Source organism: Mirounga angustirostris, unplaced genomic scaffold (genome assembly GCF_029215605.1).
Source record: "Mirounga angustirostris isolate CCGP_5_RB_7025 unplaced genomic scaffold, mMirAng1.0.hap1 SCAF_10, whole genome shotgun sequence".
In the NCBI taxonomy this organism is placed as follows: domain Eukaryota; kingdom Metazoa; phylum Chordata; class Mammalia; order Carnivora; family Phocidae; genus Mirounga; species Mirounga angustirostris.
The window spans coordinates 76,047,452-76,068,612 of NW_026991718.1; the positions used below are offsets into that span (position 1 = coordinate 76,047,452).

The following is a 21,161-nucleotide window of genomic DNA, read 5'->3' on the forward strand; positions in this document are numbered from 1 at the left end:
TATTGACTTTGGAAAGGTTGGAATTTCTCTTCAGAAAAGTGTAAGAAAGAAACAAACCATCATGAACCCCCCCATACGTTTAGGTTTAATCATATGAAATTGTCATTGTGGTTGGTCAAAAATGGTCAAATATCAACAATTTCACATGGATCAGCCAAATAAGAGCATTTTGCTGTATTTCCTCAGTCTTTTTTCTGTGAACAAGGACTACTTTGAAAAATGGGGACTTCTCAGCTTTTGGGGTAGATTATTATTTACATTTTCATGTTCCATTTCTCATCCCAGCCACCCCCAAAATCCAATTATCCAGTTGAATGGACACTAATAATAAAATGAGGCAACTCATTAAGATAAAAATTCTGTAGTAGACTTAAATTTCATACAATGAGGATCATAAATAAAGGTCCTCAGTTGGCTCTTTTATTTATTTATTTTAAATTTTTAAATTTTTTTAAAGATTTTATTTATTTATTTATTTGACAGAGCGAGATACAGCGAGAGAGGGAACACAGGCAGGGGGAGTGGGAGAGGGAGAAGCAGGCCTCCTGCCGAGCAGGGAGCCCGATGTGGGCTTAATCCCAGGACCCTGGGATCATGACCTGAGCAGACGCTTAATAACTGAGCCACCCAGGTGCCCGGCTCTTTTATTTTATTTGTTTATTTATTTTTAAAGATTTTATTTATTTATTTGAGAGAGAGCGTGCATGAGAGGGGGGAGGGTCAGAGGGAGAAGCAGACTCCCCGCCAAGCAGGGAGCCCGATGTGGGACTCGATCCAGGGACTCCAGGATCATGACCTGAGCTGAAGGCAGTCACTCAACCAACTGAGCCACCCAGGCGCCCCCAGCTCTTTTATTTTAAAAGGTAAATAAAAAATGATTTTTGAATTATAGAAACTTCTTAATTACTAAAATTCAAAAGAATTCTTCTAGTCTTCACCCCTTTCCCCCTTTGCATTGATTACATTTCTCCTAAGGAAACGTGTGAACTGAGTCATTCATTCCACAAATATCCATCCATTAAACACTTGCTGTGTGCCACTCACCATTCTGAGTTTTGGGGACACAGACTAAAGCCCCTGCTGTGATGCAGCTCAAAATCTAGCAGAAGACGGGCCATAAACGATAAATAGAATGAATAAGCATTTTTTTTTTTAAGATTTTATTTATTTGAGAGCGAGAATGAGAGAGAGAGAGAGAGAGCATGAGAGGGGGAGGGTCAGAGGGAGAAGCAGACTCCCCGCTGAGCAGGGAGCCCGATGTGGGACTCGATCCCGGGACTCCAGGACCATGACCTGAGCTGAAGGCAGTCGCTTAACCAACTGAGCCACCCAGGCGCCCTGAATAAGCATATTATATCATGTATTTTAGGTGCTTTAATGACTAGGGTTGGGGTGCTGGAGGAGGGGTCGCAGTTTTAAGGGCCACATTTGGACAAAGACCTCAAGCAGCGGGGGCAAGCTACCCAGTTATGTGGGGCAGGAGCAAGCCAGGCAAAGGGAGCAGCCTCTTGTATGAGGAACAGCAAGGAGGCCTGTGGCTGACCTGAGCGCTGGAGAGAAAGGAGTAGGGACGGGAGAGGGTCAGCATCAAGGGCCCTGAGACCGGGGCCACTGTGGGGGGTGGGGCTTTTCCTTGCAGTGAGTCAAGGAGCCGCTTGGAGGTACTTGGTGGGGCATGAGGTGACCTGACTGTGCCCCTCTTGCTGCTGTGTTGAGAGCCAACCCGGGCTCTGGGATAAAGCAGGGAGCTGACCAGAGGCTAGTCTAGCTGTGTGGATGAGGAGGAGATGATGTAGCCCAGACTGATAGTAGCAGTGGAAGCCACCAGAAGTGGCTGGAGTCTAGGTGTCCGATGCAGGCAGAACTGACGGGATCTGATGGAAAGTTTGGATAGAGAAGGGTAGAGAAACAGAGGAGGCGCAGTTTACTCCCCCATGGCCTGATCTACTGGACAGACAGAGATGAGGACTGGACAGACAGAGATGAGGAAGGCTGGGCGGGGAAAGGGCAGGAACTTGGTTTGGGCCATGTGGAGTTCAAGGTGTTAGGCATCCGGAGGAGCTGGCTCGCTGTCAGCCTGCAGTTGGGTATAGAGTTTGGAGGATGCAGGACAGGGATGGGCCCCAAGTGTTTATTGGAGACACCTTGACATACAGTTTGTATTTAAAGTCATGAGGCAAGGGACCAGGTCCAAGGACTGAGCCCTGGGACCCTCTTACATAAAGAGGTCAGGGAGAAGGAGCAGCCCCTGAGGTCAGAGGAACACCAGGAGAGCTGTGTGCCTGAAAGCCAAGGAGAGGGAGGGTTTCCAGGAAGCGGGAGAGAGTGACCCCTGGTCAGAAGCTGCAGCCTGAGCATGAAACCCCACCACTGGAGGTCAGTGGTGACCTTGGCAAGAGAGGTTCTCTGGCCAAGGAGGAGAATCTCTGGCCCAGCCCTCTCCTGCACCCTCCAAACTCTATACCCAACTGCTAAGAACATTAAAAAAAAAAAAAAAAGCCTCCTCCGGGCAGAGAAATTAGAAAAAGGCAAACGCAGTTCAGAGTCCCATGGCTGGGCCAGCAGAGGGTAGCCTACTGTCCCCCAGCCCAGCACCTGTGTGTGGGGCCCCAGCTAGCCAGCCACAGTCAGCACCCCACACTGGGCTTTCAGCGCTCCCAGCAGGGCTGACTGTGGGCGGTGTCCCGGGTTTGGACACCTACAAGTTCCTGTCTCTAGAGGGCGCCCGCACGCACCACCGATGCCACACACAAAGGATCCTCAGAGAGAGGAGGGCTGGAGGGCTGAGAGTGGCGGCAAGACTGGGCTCAAGGAATCAGCTCATTTCCTCTGCACGACGGATGTTTCCCTCCTTTAGCGAAGCCACCAGCCTTTCCCGGTGTGGCCCAGTGCGACCCCTGACTGTGTGTCAGGATTTGTTGTGAGCCCGTGGTTAACTGGAGGTTTGGTGGGGAGGAGGACGTTTTTCTCAGGTTATTGAAGCTGTGTCTCTTCTGCGTAGGGGCTCTGACTTCTGGGCTCTGAGCAAGGCTCTGCTGACTGAGCCACCTTCAGACATATCCCATTCCCCGGGACTTAGTCTGTGCCAGTTGAGGCACAGAGGGTCCTTGCTCACCCTAGACTCTCACTAGTTTCCCTCTGTGTGTTCCCCTTGTTTTTGTTTTCCCCTGATTTTTTTCTCAATTAAAAAAATTCTAGAGTTGGGGCACCTGGGTGGCTCAGTTGGTTGAGCAACTGCCTTCGGCTCAGGTCATGATCCTGGAGTCCCGGGATCGAGTCCCGCATCGGGCTCCCTGCTCAGCAGAGAGTCTGCTTCTCCCCCTGACCCTCCCCCCTCTCATGCTCTCTCTCTCTATCTCATTCTCTCTCTCAAATAAATAAATAAATAAAATCTTAAAAAAAAAAAATTCTAGAGTAAAACCTGCCCATCGAATAGAACAATGTTAGAAGGAGCCAGAGTAAGGAGGGGTAGTAGGGCCCCTCCCCCAAGCTCTACTTAACGCGGGAGGAGACCACTGTTACCTCTTCTCTGCATTTCAAGGCAGTTCAGCATCTCCCCCAGCTCCCCGAGTCTCTGCAGAGAAAGCGGGCACCATGCAGTCTGTCCCTCTGCTTGCTCTTCCGCCAGCAGCCTGTGTTGGGCTTCATTCCACGTTCTGTCCATTCAGCCTGCTGCCTTTTCCCCAGAGCAGTGGCGGCCCCCCTCAGTACTCCTGGTCCATTGCTATTGATTTAGGTGGTTTCTGGTTTGAGGTTGTTAAAAACAATGTTCTTCTGTTGAACCTCTTTGCTTCTGTGTCTTCCTGCTTTGGAGAAGATTATATCCAACTTCCTACCAGTGGAATTTCTGAGTCCAAGGTTAGGGACCTTTCGTTTTTTTTTTTTTTTTAAAAGATTTTATTTATTTATTTGAGAGAGAGAATGAGAGAGAGAGAGCATGAGAGGGGGGAGGGTCAGATGGAGAAGCAGACTCCCCGCCAAGCAGGGAGCCCGATGCGGGACTCGATCCCGGGACTCCAGGATCATGACCTGAGCCGAAGGCAGTCGCTTAACCAACTGAGCCACCCAGGCACCCAGGGACCTTTCGTTTTGAGTCATGCTGCCAGATTGGCCTCTTGAAGTGCGCCCGTTTACCTGCCCATCATCCCGAGGACCTGTGAGGGCATGCTTGTTTCGCTTGTTTCCCCCAACACTGGGCATTACCGGTCTTAGAGCGTGCCAGTCTGGAAGGTGGTCAAAGCTTCCCATCTGATGGCATAGTTTAGCCGACTGCCTTAGACCACGGAGAGCATTGTTTCTCTCTTTAGAAGGCACTCTTGGGGGGGCAGCCTCCAGCAGGCAGAGCAGAGAGGCCCGGGGGGCCAGACCCCAGGGTCCTGGCTCTGAGTAGCTGCTGCCCGCTGGAGGCCCTTGATGGGTCTCTTGTTCTAGTTGGCTCACGTCTAGAAGACACCGGCAAGTCTTTGATCAAGTCTAGCCATGGTTCTGTCTAGGTCTGGTCTAGGTGCATAGTTCTAGCAAGGTGCTGAAAGTTTTTTGACCACAACTCGGAGCTGGAGATGAGTGTATCACAGTGACTGGCACGTGATAGTGAAAGTTGCACAAAACAGTACCCCCCCCTCCCATCACATGTGTCGTACTCTGATATCTTTCTCCTTTATTTTATTTTTTTAAATGCTGGTCCTGAGAACTGGCACCTCTCTGGAGTTCTGAGGAGCACATCCTGGGGTTGGGGGATCTGCAGTGGCCTTGGAGCCTTGGAAAATGCCCTCTACAGAGAAGTCCTTTGATGGGGCCCTCAGACTTGGTTGTGAAGGGGAAGCTGCCCAGGAGACCCTGGCTTGACCTTCCCAGCTCTCCCAGGGCTTTTTCCCTTAGGCTTCTCCAAACCTGTGTCCCTGTGTGGGGTACACAGTTCCATCCAAACTGAAGTGCAGGCCAAGCCTTGGCTGTCTCCCTCCCGTCACGCACTGGAATGAGGGGCACAGGAACAGGATAGAAACCCGGAAGGAGGGCCTGGAAAGCCCTGCCCGCCCTCCCAGCCCCCTGACAAAGCTTCTGTGAAGGGTCCCTCCTCCCCTCCCTCTGCCTTCTGACTTTCTCTTGCTTTAGGTTGAAGGGGTGGCCCTTCTCTAATTATAGTACTTGCCTGGCCTAATTACAGCCTGGGCTAATTTGTTAATGGTTTTGGGAACTGAGAGCCTTTGCCTTGGGCAGTATCACGGCCCCTGGGTACATGCTGGGGCCTTTGCCAAGGAGAGCGGGGTGAAGGAATGTGAGTGGCCCTGGAGGCCCCGTGGGCAGTGTGGGCCGTCTGAGGAGCCCCATGTCCAGTTGGCGCATACACATCTCCAACCGATGGCTCACTGTCCACAGGTTGTCATTGTGGGTCTTTCCCTTCTCCAGGACTCTCAGGAGACCCTGATACATGGCACCAGGCAGGACCTTGCCATTTTCATTCTAATGAAACAAAAGGTCTTTAATGAAATGCCTTTAATGAAATGAAAGATCTTTAATTAAAAAAAATACTTTTGGTTTTCCTTTTCATAAAAGCTGTATCTGTTTGCAGCAGAAACTTCAGGAAATACAGAAAAGGGGAAAAAAAACCACCCATGACCCCACCCCAGTGACTCATGACCCCAAATGTGTTAACATTTTTGTGGTGGTGTCTCATGACTGGGCCCTTTGCTCTTGTCTGACTCATTGCATCTCCCAGGGAAGTCCCACCTGGCCATCGTGCAGAAGGTGAACAACGAGGGTGAAGGTGACCCCTTCTACGAGGTGCTGGGCCTGGTCACGCTGGAAGACGTCATTGAGGAGATCATCAAGTCTGAGATCCTGGACGAGTCGGATATGTACAGTGAGTTCCAGGCTTTCCATTGCCCGAAACCCCTTGCCTGCTCATTCCCTGGGTGTCCCTAGGTGGGAAGGCCACAGTGCAGGGATGTGGGAGGCCCGGCACCCTGAGGCCCAGGAACTGGATGCCTCACATTGGCCAGGGTGAGCAGCAGGCTCGCCCCTCAGATCAGTGAAACCAGGCCACCTTTGTTCCCCCTGGCGTCGTGCCTCGGCATCGAGCCAGGGACCCTGCCTTGATGCAGGCACTGCTGCTTGTGTGTGGAAGACGGGACTGCAGAGCTGGGAGCTGGCGTGCAGGTTCTAGTCTGTTCTGGAGTCAGCAGGGACAGTGTTCTCAGTTCTAGATTCTTTCTCTCACAGCTGACAACCGAAGCCGGAAACGAGTATCTGAGAAGAACAAACGTGACTTCTCAGCCTTCAAAGATGCTGACAATGAGCTCAAGGTGAAAATTTCACCTCAGCTACTTCTGGCTGCTCATCGCTTCCTGGCCACGGGTAAGAGCAAGAGGAGGGCCCTCAGGTGTTGGTGGGATACAGTCCCGGAGGGGGCCTTCTGGGTCTCTGGCTACTTCTTCCCATGGCACAAGGGCTGTGGCAGGTGAAAGGTGCAGGGAAAACATGGCTGCCTCTGAAAGGGGGCGAGGCAGCTTCCCTCCATCCCTGGGGTGCTCCTTGTGGTTTGTTTTCTCTGTTGATGGGTAGTCATTGCAAACTTCTAGGAAGCATTCAAGTTCTGAAAATAACCACTGGGAGAGGGGGGAGGCCAAAAAAAAAAAAAAAAAAGAACCACTGGGAGTACCTGAGGTGGGCACTGGGGATCCCCTGGATGCTGGGGAGGAGGAGGGAGAAAGAGGCCCTTCCACATGGCATGGGTCCATAGCGCTTGTCTTGACTCATGTACTCAGAGCCTGAATCCAGCTCTGTTCTCGTCACTGCCCCCTCCCCTCTGCCTGCATACGCTGGGGCCAGCAGGACTTCACCTCTAGATCAATGACATTCCTCTCTTCTCACCCCTGATTCAAAGCCCCTTTGGGAACCTGGGTGATTGATTTGAAAAGCTCCTGCCTATTCCCTCCCTCCCCCCAAATCTGACTTCCTTCCCAACCCTCACTTGCTAAAGGGTGTTAATTCTTTATTTTTCCTGCCAGGATATTGATGATGGTGCTAATGATAATAATGATGGTAACATTTATGAAGCACTTTCCATATGCCAAGCATGTGTCTAAGTGCTTTACATGTATTATCCCCTTTAACCTACCATGACCCTACCAAGTGTATTTTGTTCTTGTTTCGTTTTTTAAGGAGGCTCTATACCCAACATGGGGCTCTAACTTGCGACCTTGAGATCAAGAGTCATATGCTCTACCGACTGAGCCAGCCAGGCGCCCCAACCCTATGAAATTTTTTCTTTTTTTTTAAGAGTTACTTATTTCAGGGGTGCCTGGGTGGCTCAGATGGTTAAGCATCTGCCTTCGGCTCAGGTCATGATCCCAGGGTCCTGGGATCGAGTCCCACATCGGGCTCCTTGCTCGGTGGGAAGCCTGCTTTTCCCTCTCCTTCTACTGCTCCCCCTGCTTGTGCTCTCTCTCTCTCTCTGTCAAATAAATAAATAAAATCTTTAAAAAAAAAAAAGTTATTTATTTCAGAGAGAGAGAGAGAGCGTGAGCAGAGGGAGAAGAGGGAGAGGAAGAGACTCTCAAGCGGGCTGCAGAGCCCAATGCAGCCTTGATTCTCACCACCCCGAGATCATGACCTGAGCCAAAACCAAGAGTCAGATGCTTAACCGATTAAGCCACCCAGGTGCCCAACCCTATGAAGTTTTTAATCCCATTTTACAGATGAGGAAACTGAGACACAGGTTAAGTAATTGGCCCAAGGTCATGCACTGTCAGCGCAGGAACCACCATTCCAGCCCAGGCAGGCAGACCCGAGTCTAACCAGTCTGGATCCAAGGGATGCTGCTTTCCCACAGAGGTGCAGAACCGAAGGGAAGGGGGGCCTGGGCAGTGAGCAAGCACAGTGACAGTGTTCCCGGTGCTGCCCGGCCAGGGCCCCCTGTGAAGTCTTCTTCTTCTCTCTTCCTACAGAGGTTCCCCAGTTCAGCCCCTCTCTGATATCAGAGAAAATCCTGCTTCGGCTGCTCAAGTACCCAGATGTCATTCAGGAACTCAAGTTTGACGAGCACAACAAATACTACATCCGCCATTACCTGTACACCCGAAATAAGCCGGCCGACTACTTCATCCTCATCCTGCAGGTGAGCAGCCTGCTCCATGCCTGCCCTCCTGTGCCCACTCTGCCCTCTTTACCTGCTGAGATGGCTGGGGGATGCAGGGCTTTCCTGCGTGTGGCCTGCCCCTGAGCCTCTGCTCCCCCTTTGCCTGTCCTCTTCTTGAGAGGCTACCCTGGAGCCTCCAGGTCAGGGCCCCTGAGCTCGTCAGGGCTCTGGAACCAACTCTTCCTCGCCCTCACTTCTCCCTCTTACCTCGTCCTTTTTTTCCCTCAGTTGAGCTTTCCTTCTCAGCCTGTTTGTCACCCTGACCCTGTGTTCTTCCAGGGGAAGGTGGAGGTGGAGGCCGGGAAGGAGAACATGAAGTTTGAGACAGGCGCCTTCTCCTACTATGGGACCATGGCCCTGTCCTCGCCCACCTCTGGTGAGTCACTGGGCTGCCTCCGTGCTGCCCTCCAGCGTACCTGGTTGGGGGGGACCATGGGGAGTAAGGACGTGTCGGGGAGCCCCGGAAAGCTGACAGCATGTGGTTGTGATAGGAAGCAAGAAGCCCTGACTGGCCTTGGAGCAGGGAGGATGTACGACAGCAGACTGGGCCAGCTGGTCTAGTAGCCGTAGCAGTGGGAAGAATGAGAGAAGGCAGGTGGATGGAGGCTACAGGGTCTTGCTCACGGAGGCGGGGGCAGGGGAATTGAGGTGGGGAGTGAGGGCGTCCAGGGTGTCCATGGCCAGGAGTCAGGCCAGGGCCTGTTTACCAGGCAGGGTGCAGATGGGCTTGGCTTTTCAGGGGGCTTAGCTACTGCCTTTTGGTTAAGGGCTGGTTCTGATGGCATAAAGGGACTTGGGGCAAAGAGGGGACTGGACACACCCTCCAGGAGAGGTTGTGGGAAGTCCAGGGAAGGGCCGCTCTGGTCACTGTGGTGCTTTCTGCTTCTCTAGTCCTGGGTGGCTCAGGCTCCTGTTGCCAGGGGGCCTTGTGGCCGGAGTGGGCACCAGATCAGCTCCTTGCTAGTTGCATGGCCCCTTTGAGCCTTGACTGGGGCCCCGGGTTGCTGCAGGCTGGAAAGTGAAAGTCCACTTTGTGGCTGGAGGACAGGCCACACACTGATGTGTGTGTGTGGCTCGTGGAGAGCCTCTGTGCTATGCCTGTTTCTGTCCTTTGACAAAGAGGACCCTGTGTGCAGGTGGCCAGGGTACCCCTGTATACTGATACAGCTCAGCTTATCCACTGGTGTGACACAGCTCTGCCCCTCTCCCAGCAGGAGCAGGCTCCAGGAAGGAAGCAGTGGGAGACAAGGCTCCAGAGCTGGGTTTTGGCGCGGGGGGCCCCTGCTTGGATGCCTTGGACCTAGGGAGGACTTCTCGGCCCCTCCCAAGAGCACCTCTCGCCAGCCAGCTGGGGGAAATCTTGTCTAGAAGGGCACACGGTCATGGGACATTTCTTCCAGGCACTTTTTCTCTGCAGCGATGCCTCAGAAGCTTGGACCAGGGTCCTTGGCTCTGTCCTTTGACCTGGAGGCAGTCCTGGAGGTCCCACTTGAAGTGGCCAGAAGGGAGAGATGATTTTGGCGGGGGGGGGGGGGCGCGGGGCGGGGGGCTATGGCTTCATTGTGGGAGCCTCTGCCCCTCTTTGAGCAGGGCTCATTGGTCTGCTCCCTCCCCATCAGAGCCATGTCCCCCTTTCCATTGTGCCCCCTCTCTGCCCAAGGGAGACTGGCCCCCAGCAGGTCTGCTTCTCCATCCTGTTCCTGTGGCTCCATGTTCTGTCGCCTCACCCTACCCATCGCTGACCTTTTCCTCTTTTGCTCCAGTGCCTTCAACCCAGGTCGGGTGTCCGCCTGGCAAGCGGAACTCCCTGCTCTCCTGGCTCTCAGGTAACACGGCATGGCTGGAGAAGTTTGCACTGCCACCTATCGCCTGAGCCCACATACCACAGCTCTATTAACCTCACCCAGCAGCCACTGGGGCTCCCCCCTCGCATCTCGGGCCATTCCACCTGTTCACACTTGTGGGCCAGCCTGATTTGCACTGGCTCTGCTTGGCCTCAGGCCCAGTTACTGGGTGGCTTTGCCCTGGTCCTGGAAGGGCCTCTCCAAAGGTCCTCAGTCCTTGAGAAGACACAGACACACGTGCACATGTGCGCGCGCGCACACCAACACGCAGCTAGAGTGGGAAGGGAGGGTTGCTTCTGGCCAGGCCGAGTGAGCCCAGCTGTTCCGCACCCCCCTGATCAAGGCCACTCACAAATATCAGAATGCCTTGTCATCTCATCAGCTTTCTCTAAAAAACTCTCCTCCTTTCTTCACAGGCTTTGCTCTTCATTCTGTTGCTGCTGGTGTCTGCCTGCCAGGGGGAGGCAGCCGCCGGGCATCAGAAGTGCGGCCCCGGGCAGATGGCCCCGTGTGAATGCTGTCTCTGCACTTGGCTAGCTAAAATGCTTCCGGGAGCTGACTTCCTCTCAGTCTTTCATTCCCTCTTGTGTAATGGGAACAATAGATGTGCCCACTTCTTAGAATTGTCAGGAGCAGTGAGAGACTGGGTATGAAATGTTCGGGTAGAGCTCAGTTTTTATTCCTGTTTTTCTCTCGATTACAACTAAACTGTGACATTCCAGTCAGAAAGTATTGAGGAAAAGGCCCAATGCCACATGCTGTTTCTGGCCTTTGATACGTCACACTCCTGAGCCTTAGCCCAGGATTGCTGGTAACTGTGTTGGTTGGCTCCGTTCACGGGACTCCCGTCCCACTTAATGGAGGTGGCAGGGGGTAGCAAAAGGTGCTGGTCTCCCCATCAGAATTCTGGCCTGGCCTGGTGAGCCCTGAGGAGGTTAAGTGCATTTATAAGTGCCTTTGAGCTCCAGTCTCGGTGTGTAACTTAAAGAAGCTCCTGGGGCCCCAACAGTCCTAAACACCTATCACCAGAGTCCATCATTTCCCATTTTATATTCGTAGAGCTGGCTTTTTTTCTCCCTCTCCATTGTACCAAAGCACACTTTTCTCTCGATTCTCTTTAAAAAAAAAAAAAAAAAAAGTGAAAAGGTGACTTAGAAGTCACTCGTCCCTTTCAAACAGCCAGCTTTTGGTTGTGATAGGAAGTGGGAAGCTGCTGGGGCGCCTGGGTGGCTCAGTTGGTTAAGCGACTGCCTTCGGCTCAGGTCATGATCCTGGAGTCCCGGGATTGAGTCCCGCATCGGGCTCCCTGCTCAGCGGGAGTCTGCTTCTCCCTCTCCCGCCTCTTGTGCTCTCTCTCTCTCTCACTCTCTCTTTCAAATAAATAAAATCTTAAAAAAAAAAAAAAAAAAAAAAGGAAGTGGGAAGCTGCTAACGGCCTTTGAGTGGATGACCTCTGTGGACCATGCTGGTCTTCCTTGGCCAACACCGCAGCCCCCTTCTCTCTTCTGCGCTTGCTCTTGTTTCATGGTGGCCAGGAGTTAATGCATCCATGGCTTGGACCCTGCTGTTTTTACCTAATACAGGCGCAGAGATGCTTTTCCATCAGCTTTCTGGTTGGAGCCACAGTGTTCCGCCAAGCACACGTGCCTTCATTCGCTATCCCCCCTTATGGACAGTCTTTGGGGTCTGTGTTCTAAATAACACCGTGACGTAAACCTCTTTACGAAAAAACTTTATCTGTGCTTAAGATTGTGTCCATAGGATAGCCTTTCAGAAATAGAATCACCAAGGCATTTTTTACACATTGATTATTCTGTTTTATTTTATTTTTTTAAGGTTTAAATTCATTAATTTTTTATTTTTTTGAGAGCGCGAGTGAGCGAGCGCAGGGGAGGGGCGGAGGGGGAGAGAGAATCTTGAGCAGGCTCCATATCCAGTGTGGAGCCCAACGCTGGGCTCGATCTCATGACCCTGAGATCATGATCTGAGCCGAAATCACGAGTCAGATGCTTAACCATTGAGCCACCAGGGCGCCCCGGATTTTATTTTTAAGTAATCTCCACACCCAGTGTGGGGCTCAAACTCACAACCTGGAGATCAAGAGTCACACGCTCCACAGCCTAAGCCAACGAGGCTCCCCTCATTGTTCTGTTTCAATCATAAAAGCAATATAGCTTATTTAGAAAATTGAGAAAAGGGGAAAAAGTCTTAAGAAAATTAAGAAGTATTGGGGTGCCTGGGTGGCGGAGTTGGTTAAGTGACCAACTCTTGGTTTCAGCTCAGGTCATGATCTCAGAGTCCTGGGATCAAGGTCTGCGTTGGGCTCTGCGCTCAGTGTGAGTCTGCTTGAGATTCTCTCCCTCTGCCCCTCCTGCTAGCGATGTCTCTCTCTCCATCTAAAATAAATAAAACTTTAAAAAAAAAAAAGAAAATTAAGAAGTATCATAATTTCATTATTCAGAAACAAAGGTTTCGTCTTTGGGTGTATTTCTTTTTAGGGCCTCTATTTTTAAAAGACCATGTCACTAATTTGTGTTGTTTCTAAATTCAATTTCTGGAGTGTTAATAAGCATTAATTAAAAGCATTCCATCATCTTCCAAATGATTAATGTGAAATATTAGGTAATAGCCATAGTATTTGTGTTTCTTTTCTAGAACTTCATCAAAGGTGTTACTTGAGTTAGGATAAGTGACACACGCACATGATCCTCTTAATGATTGTACACTGCCCAATAATAGACTATCCAGACTATATTTTCCTAGTTTTAGGAAGGAAACTCAAAGACAGGGTATTACTGAGTTCAATCTCAGTTAAAGCTGTATTGGTCACTCAGTCACCCAGATTCATTATGTTAGCTCTCTTCGGAGATGTTTGTTAAAATAGCTAACTTAGTAGTTAGTTAGTAACTTAGTGCTCAACTAAGTAAATAAGCTTAGTCCACTTCCTGTTTGCTTAAAAGAAGCCAGCATGCCTTCACAATTAACTTCTTGTGTATTTCATTGTTTTCTAAGTGTTCTCAAAAATAAGAGCTAATGATGCACAGTATGTGTACAGTTCCTTTCTGAAAATAAGGAGTCTGCTCCTTCCTCATTTGCGATTGAGTCTTCCCCTGTTCCTGACAAGGGGCTGCAGGAGGCCTTGTTGCCCCTGGGGGAGGAGGCACCTCCACCACCACCCCAGACTTTGCCTCAGGGCAGGGGGACTTGGACCAGGCTGGAGGAGACAGCAGTGTGGGAGGCCTGGAGCTCTGGGAGCACAAGGCTCCTGGGAGAGGGACCGGCTGCCCCTGTCCCCCTTGTCAGACTGACGGGGGGTGGGGGGGGCAGCAGACACACGTGGGCAGGTCTGTTCCACATAGAACAGGTCTTGTGCAGGGGCGCCCGGGTGGCTCAGTTGGTTAAGCAACTGCCTTCGGCTCAGGTCATGATCCTGGAGTCCCGGGATCGAGTCCCGCATCGGGCTCCCTGCTCGGCAGGGATCCTGCTTCTGCCTCTGACCTCCCCCCTCTCATGTGCTTGCTCTCTCTCATTCTCTCTCTCTCAAATAAATAAAATCTTAAAAAAAAAAAAAAAAAGAACAGGTCTTGTGCAGAACACACTTTTGACCTCTTGAAAGCAAGTTAAGATGTGAAAAGGGCGTCATGTTGAGAGGTCTGTGTGGATGCGTTGTGAGAGGATACAAGCTGTACGTTCTTCCTTTTAATGTAATTGACACGTATGCAGCATATGTCCCTTGATAACAAGCTGCTGTGGAGACAGGGACAGTGCCTGGTCTCCCGTGGAGGGGTAATCACTGTGTTGCCCTTGACTGATGACTTGTTGGGACATGAGGGCTTCTGTAGACCTAAATTTTGTGTTTTTGTTTTCTGCTTTGGTAGGCTTGTTAATACTGCACAACACCTCTAAACAAACTAACTCATTTGCTTTGATGAGGTCAGACCTTCTGCAGTTGCAGCTTGTTTGTCCTTAAGAACTGTTCCATTCCAGTGGGGGCCCCGCTCCCACGTGTCCACGGGACAGGTTAGACAAGAGGCTTTGAGGGGCACCGGGGGCTCCTGGCCTGACCGTGTGTCTCTCCCCACAGACCACTCCCCATCCCACCCCGCCACCCTCAGCCGCTCGGCCTCCCTTAGTTACCCGGACCGCATGGATCTCGCAAGCACAGCCACCTTGGCAAGCAGCACCAACCAGTTTGGCAGCTCCATCCTGGGCCAGTACATCTCCGACTTCAGTGTCCGGGCGCTCATGGACCTCCAGTACATTAAGGTGGGTGCTTCCTGTGTCTCTCCCTCTGGGCAGCGCTGTCTTCCTCGTCCTGGGCATTTGGATCACTCTGCCTCAGGAATCAGCAGCTTCTTTCTTTTTCATCCACCACACACAGCACAGAGGGCCCGGACCCGAGATGTGTGTCCTCCTTATTCGTGCTCCTCACTCTCTCCAGCTGGTCAAGTCCTCTCTTCTGGACCGCCCAGCCCCAACCCTGGCTAGCACTGTTTCCCTGGGTCTTGGAAGGTTTGCCTCTCAGTCCCGACTCTCTGTGAACCTCATCCCTTCCTCCTGCAGATCACTCGGCAACAGTACCAGAATGGGCTCCTGGCCTCACGCATGGAGAACTGCCCTCAGTTTCCCCTGGATGGCTGCACCATCTGCACGGAGAACTTAGCCGGGAAGTCCGAGCTGCCCGTGGTAGATGAGACCACAACTCTTCTCAATGAGCGCAACTCTTTGCTGCACAAAGCTTCCCATGAGAGTGCCATCTGACAGGAGGGCCCGGGGTCCCCCGCCAGCCCCGCGGGGGTCTCCCCAGTGGGCCCACATGACGACAGGGAGCCTTTTAGGCCAGAAGGGGCACAGATAGCCTGTCTAACTGAGCAGCCAGATGGCCCCCAGAGTGTGGGGAGTTTTGGCCTCTGACAGGGACCTCTGAATAGCTCCAAATTAGCAGCTGCCCAGCCCTGGACTGGCAGGGCAGTGGGCCAGCTACCATGAGCAAGGCTGTTTTTTACTGAGAGAATTTCTGAACTAGGCTCACTGCTCCTCTTTTTAAATATTGTTTGGAGAAAGGAATGGGGAAGGGAAGACAGGGTTAAGGAACTTTATTTAAAACAACAAAAAAAAGTTTTTTCCACAAAAACTTTAATGAAAAGGGGTAGGGTTTCTCACCCCAGGAAGCAATAGCCATAATCTGCTCCCAGCCGTGACCTTCTGGCTTATGTCCCTGATTCAGGGAGCCCACTCCTCCTCTTCCTCCTCCTCCTCCTCGTCCTCCTCCAGAGATGGTATCCCAGAGGCCCACTGGAGGAAGGTTTTCTCTTGGGAGGAAGACAGTTCCTTCCAGGAAGCAAAGAACCAAATAGCGCTGAGAACAACTGCCTGGACACATGCACTGAGGCTTGTCTGACGTTGCTGAGGCCGAGGGATTCTGGGTAACTGTGATGAGGGACATGGTACTCCCAGCTACAGAGAGGAGCACACCTACTCCTGTCAACTGCTGGATCCTGGAATTTCCTAGGACTCCGCTGATGGGCTCTCCTGGTGAGTTGGGCCAGGCTGAGGACTCTCACCCTTGTCTCTACTGGTTTGACTCAGAGTGTTAAGCAGGGTCTGACACTTTTAAGGTTGCTTACCCCTGCTCCCCAGGCCCTGCCCTTACTTTTACCAAAGGTTTCCCCTTAGGTGGGAGAACATCTACATTACGGGTGACTTGTCTGAGATACTCCTTTCAGTTCCAGGAGGGAACCTGGTCACGGGCATCTGTGTTGGTAGCAATTAAGACCATCCCCTTTCCCACCCCGCGGTGAAAGTCAAGTGTCAGTCACTGACCTATGAAGCCCCTCTTTCCAGACTCCCTACTTCTCATCCCAAAGCCCACTGCCTCTTGGGGATTGAGGAGAGCAGGACACATAGGAAGCCAACCTAAGCAGGTTCTTCATGCCCTTTCCTCTGTGGCTGAGGCTTACCCAAACTTGTTCACACACCTAAAAAACTCAGGAAAGGATGTTTCCACCTAAAAGGCACACAACTGGCAGCCCTGTTTCCCCCATCTTTGTAATCCTAGCCTGAGTTGTCATCCTGGCCTTTGCTGAAGCTAGTGGTACTGGATCCTGAGAGCTCCCCCGCCCCCCACATGAAATTCTGCCCCAGTGCCTTTTCCCTGGGGCTGAATGAGGCCCTGCTGCAGAGCCCCAGGCTTGCCACTGTTGGGGAGGCTGTGGGACTAAAGTCCATGTTGGCCCTTTTGTCGGGTGGAAAGGTTGCTGGGGGCCCAAGATCAGGTAGGGGAGACTGTACACCTTCCACCTAAGTAGTAGTTATTGACCCTTTCCTCAGCCAGTGACTTCTGTCACCCCAAGTGCTCTGTTCTTCAGGCGCCTGGAGAATCCTAGCTTTTGGGACCAGGAAGTGTCTGCACCAAGTACACTTGCCCCTGGCCGGTTCTGAAGTCTCCCCTAGTCACAGAATTTATTCCTCGAAGTCTGGAGAGAAGGTGGGGACACCCATAGGTTCTCAGTCATGAGGAAAAAAACCCCACCAGACCTTTATACCCTGCGGGGGGAAACCCCTCAGTTTTCTACAGGAGCAGTTTGCTTTCCGAGTCCACATGGGAGCTTGCAAAGCTGTGTTCCTGAGAGACCTGAGTGCCAGGTGGGGCAAACCACATTGGCCTGAACCAAGTGAGTGTGTGAAGTAAAAGGAGCAGGTGCACACACTTCCACAGCTACCTCTTTGCACACACGGTTACCACCAACAGATGGTCCTCCCTTTCCCCACTTATAATCACTTCTTACAGAGGGTCATAATTATCTCCAAATATTACTGGTCCGATGACTTCCTCCTCCCAGTGCAATTTTTCACTTCCTATTCCAACCTCTGGTTCCTGGGCCGAGCCGTACCCTGGAACTGGCGCACCCCTGCGAGTCTTCCCATGTAAGGGAGACTGTCGCAAATGGCCTCCAAATGGGTAGGCAAGTCACAGCCACCGTAGCGAATAACTCGTATTTATTTTGCATAAGATTTTAATTTGTATATTTTTGTGATTTATTTTGGCATTGTTATGAGTTTGACTCTCGGGGAGTTTTGTTGTTATGACTCTTGTGTCTTGTCACAAGACAATGATAATATTTGCTAAACAATATATGGAATTTATTTTTGATTGGTAATAAAAAATGAAATAGGAAGTCTTGGTGAGTGTACAATTTGCCTATTTGAGTTCTGTCAGTATTCAGTACCTGTCGTAGAGATAGTGGCTGTGGTTGGCTGTCACCTATGACAGGGCAAGGGGCAAGTATTCTGGGACTGTTTTGTTTTTTTTTAGATTTTATTTATTTATTTATTTATTTATTTATTTATTTATTTGAGAGAGAGAGAAAGAGAAATAGCACGAGAGGGGAGAGGGTCAGAGGGAGAAGCAGGCTCCCTGCTGAGCTGGGAGCCCGATGTGGGACTTGATCCCAGGACTCCGGGACCATGACCTGAGCCGAAGGCAGTCGCCCAACCAACTGAGCCACCCAGGCGCCCTGGGACTGTTTTAACAGTAAAAAGGAAGCAGAAATGAAATTTACAAAATATATATAATCAAGGCTATTGTCCCAGGAGCTAGAGAGTAGCAGCTGCTGTGAGATGGATGGGGCAAGTGTGCTCAGCTGCCACACTTAGGAATTTGTAAAAATGGACACCATAGTTTTCTGCCTGCAGGTACCAGACGGGGTGGTTAGAGGGGACAGATAGCCTCTCCTCTCCCCCCTGGGGGCTGAAGGAGAAAGGAGCCTGATCCAACAGGATGATCGCCTTGCTTCATAACATGCAGCTGCCTCTTTGTCCTTGCTCATGAGCTGGTGGTGGTCTCAAAGTTGGACAGCTCAACCCCTGAAGAGCCTACCTGAGAGTCACTTCACTGCGACACTCCTGAGGTTTCTGTGTGTGGACTCGTGCGGTGCCCATAGGTACTGTGGCTATGGTGTGTAACAGAGTGTGCTGGGGCCAGGGGCCCAAGCAAGCCAGGCTTACCAAAGCAGACAAACTGGGGCTAATGTTTATCTATTTTTTTTTTTTTTTTTTTTTTTTTTAAAGATTTTATTTATTTATTTGACAGAGAGAGAGACAGCTAGAGAGGGAACACAAGCAGGGGGAGGGGAGAGGGAGAAGCAGGCCTCCCGCCGAGCAGGAAGCCCGATGCGGGGCTCGATCCCAGGACCCTGGGATCATGACCTGAGCCGAAGGCAGACGCTCAACGACTGAGCCACCCAAGCGCCCCTGGGGCTAATGTTTAAAAAAAGGGATGCACTTAGGGAGAAAAAAGGACATTGTAGATAAAATAACAGATGCAAAAGCAGGTGGACACAAGAATAAATTTCATCTGACTGTATGTTCCACACATGGGTAAGCCCCTGCTACATGCCAGGTGCCATCAACCCCTCTGAGTGTAGTGAGGAAGAGTCTCTGAGGGAGACAGGCACACCACGACCTTTTGATTTCCTTTCTCCTCCACATGGAACACTTCTCCCAAGTCTTTGTGAGGCTCACCCCCTCACTTCATCTAAGCTTCCATTCAAATGTCACCTCCTTAGAGAAGACTTCCCTGGTCAGCGCATCTAAAACAGCATGGCCCCAATCCCTCTATCCATTTCCTTATCTTGCTTTGTTTTTCTCCATAGCGCTTATTGCCAGATATTAAAATGAGGATTTGTATATTGTCTGTTGTTCCCATGCTAGAACCTAAGCTCTGGCAGGGCAGGGCCTTTCTCATTCCCGCATAGTCCCAGCACTAGAATGGTACCTGGTACATTGCAGGAAATACTTGTTGAATGAATGAATGAACGGGTCTTACAAAAAGGTGAATACTGGATGCTATTAGGGAAGAGCACATAGCTCCCATAACCTTGACCCAACCTAGTCAAGATGGTCGAGGAAGACCAGCTGGAGTAAGTGACACTTGCAGACTTGAGAAATAAGCAAAAATTAGCCAGTGAAGTCACAATAGTTATGAGTTTAAAACTCACGAATAAGTATTTAGGTGAAACATGGAAATGTCTTGAACCAAATGAGCAGTAAGGAAAATCGCCAAGGGAGGGTCAATGAGGGACCTGAAGGTCAAGTGGCATGTGTCTCCATTGACGCAATGACAACCCAGGGGATGGGGTTAAAGAATGGTGCAGAGACATTGAAGAAAAAGAAGCTGGAGAAGTACTGTTGAGGCCTCTATTGTTTGTTTGTTTGTTTTTTTTTTTTGAGGCCTCTATTGTTAACAGAAAATCCCTCCTTGAGCAGCTTTGCCCTACTGGATTCTTTGGCTTTGGGTATCCACAGTTTAAATGACCATTTGTGTTTCCAAGTGCGATCCAGTTGTCCTACCCAAAGATTTTCTCCAAAATATGGATTACTGGTTGTTTTCCAAGGGCACCTGAGACCAGATCCATATGGAGTTTTTCCTGTCTTTGCTCTGGAACTGTTCTTTGCTAATTAATAACTTTTCCAGGCATATAACTTTCAAGGATGTCATCCATTCTATTTCTTTTTTTTTTTTAAGATTTTATTTATTTGACAGAGAGAGACACAGCGAGAGAGGGAACACAAGCAGGGGGAGTGGGAGAGGGAGAAGCAGGCTCCCCGCAGAGCAGGGAGCCCGATGCGGGACTCGATCCCAGGACCCTGGGATCATGACCGGAGCTGAAGGCAGTCGCTTAACCAACTGAGCCACCCAGGCGCCCCATCCATTCTATTTCAATGTCAGCATTTTATCTGGACTTGGAGACAAAAGAGTGAACTAAAGGGGCTGAATCCATAGTTTTTTTTTTTTCTTCAAAGGAGGCATGCTGATCCAGTGGAAAGGCTCAGTAGTGTCATTGCTTCTGCTGGTGGCTTATTCTGTAATCTGCAAGTGAGGTGTAGCACCCTCTAGATAATAAAAACTGCAAACATGGAGACGTGGTTGGCCTAGTCACAGCGCTGAATTTACAATGTTGAAGAGACATTCTTAGCATCCTTTGAAGAGTTTTTCCACAAAGTATTTTTTCTTTTGGTCATTTGCCATGGATTTGCTCATTTTTGCACATTGCGTTCCACACATTTTACTTAATTGTGGCCACAGTGCCTATACTTTTTATTATTTTCATGACCTAGCAAATGTATTTCCGTAGACTCTTTATGAAGATTTTAAATGACATGAATATGAACACCCTTATCAAAAGTCTACTTTTGTTAGGAAATTTGAAAATACATAAAAACGTAAAGAAAATACAAAAACAATCTGGATCCCTGTAGAAAAAAACCTTGTTAAGTTTGTTTCCTTCCAATCATACAGAGATCATACACAATGGGTGAAAAACATTCCATCCTGTCAAGACCGCCTCCCGGGCCGGTCTTGTCTTCTAAATAACTCTCTAGTAAGGATCCTCTTGAACAGTTCTTGTTGTTCCTGAGCAAGTATTTTCCCAAGGATTATCTGCTAGAAGTGGCGTGACCAGGTAACAGTAATTTCTGACAGCGCTGCCCTCTGCTAACGTGGCTAGGATGATGACCAGGCAGGTCGTGTTGGAATCCTGCATCCGTGCTAAGTCATGCCTCACTTTTCTCCTGTAAAAGTGGCTCTGAGGGTCCAATGAGGTAGTGATTTCGTGTGTTTACATAATTACCATCATTCTCCCTGACAGGAATGCAAGTTCCTTGAAGGCAAAGGGCTGTGTCTCACGTGCCCAGACCTATAGCACAGTCGGGCACAATCTCCAAGAAACTTGAGCTTCCCAACGTCCGGTCACCGGTTCTTTCAGCTCTCCTTGCCCCTAGGCCAGTGGTTCACGGGGCCCTTTCCAAAGAAACGGTACATCTGCCACACACTTGAAATCTCTGCCTGCAAGCCGCTCCGCTCCGCGCCCCGAGTCAGGGACTTCCCAGAGCACAAGTGCGGCATCGGGCGTGCCGGCACGGCCTGTGGGAACCGGACGCCCAGCTCGCCGCTCCGCGCGTCCGGGCGCGGGCCACCTCTCGCCCTGGGAGTCACGGCCGAGCCCCGCAGGGCCGAGAGCCCCACGCCCCCGGCCCGCCCCGGGATCGCGCCGCCGCTTGTTTACTCCCCGGCGCAGCCTAGTCCGACCCTGGGGCCCGCCCTCGTCCGCTGGCTATTGGCGGAGGAGGCGCCAAGGCTAGAGACGATTGGTCCAGGGGAGGCGGAGGGGTAGGCTGCG

The 21,161-nt window shown here is 50.9% G+C and overlaps 1 protein-coding gene across 5 annotated transcripts in view; it reads left to right on the top strand.

The window, feature by feature from the left end:
* Positions 1-17,159, top strand: part of CNNM4 (cyclin and CBS domain divalent metal cation transport mediator 4) — a 37,012-nt gene extending 19,853 nt beyond the window's left edge. The window contains exons 2-8 of one of the 5 annotated variants that reach the window (XM_064572566.1): positions 5,717-5,860; positions 6,220-6,354; positions 7,947-8,116; positions 8,417-8,513; positions 9,901-9,963; positions 14,066-14,247; positions 14,545-17,159. In XM_064572566.1, the coding sequence (XP_064428636.1) occupies positions 5,717-5,860; positions 6,220-6,354; positions 7,947-8,116; positions 8,417-8,513; positions 9,901-9,963; positions 14,066-14,247; positions 14,545-14,742 (989 nt within the window). In that variant the 3' untranslated portion in view covers positions 14,743-17,159. The other 4 variants (XM_064572569.1, XM_064572567.1, XM_064572568.1 and 1 more) reach the window with 4 other exon arrangements.
* Positions 17,160-21,161: the final 4,002 nt, after the last annotated feature.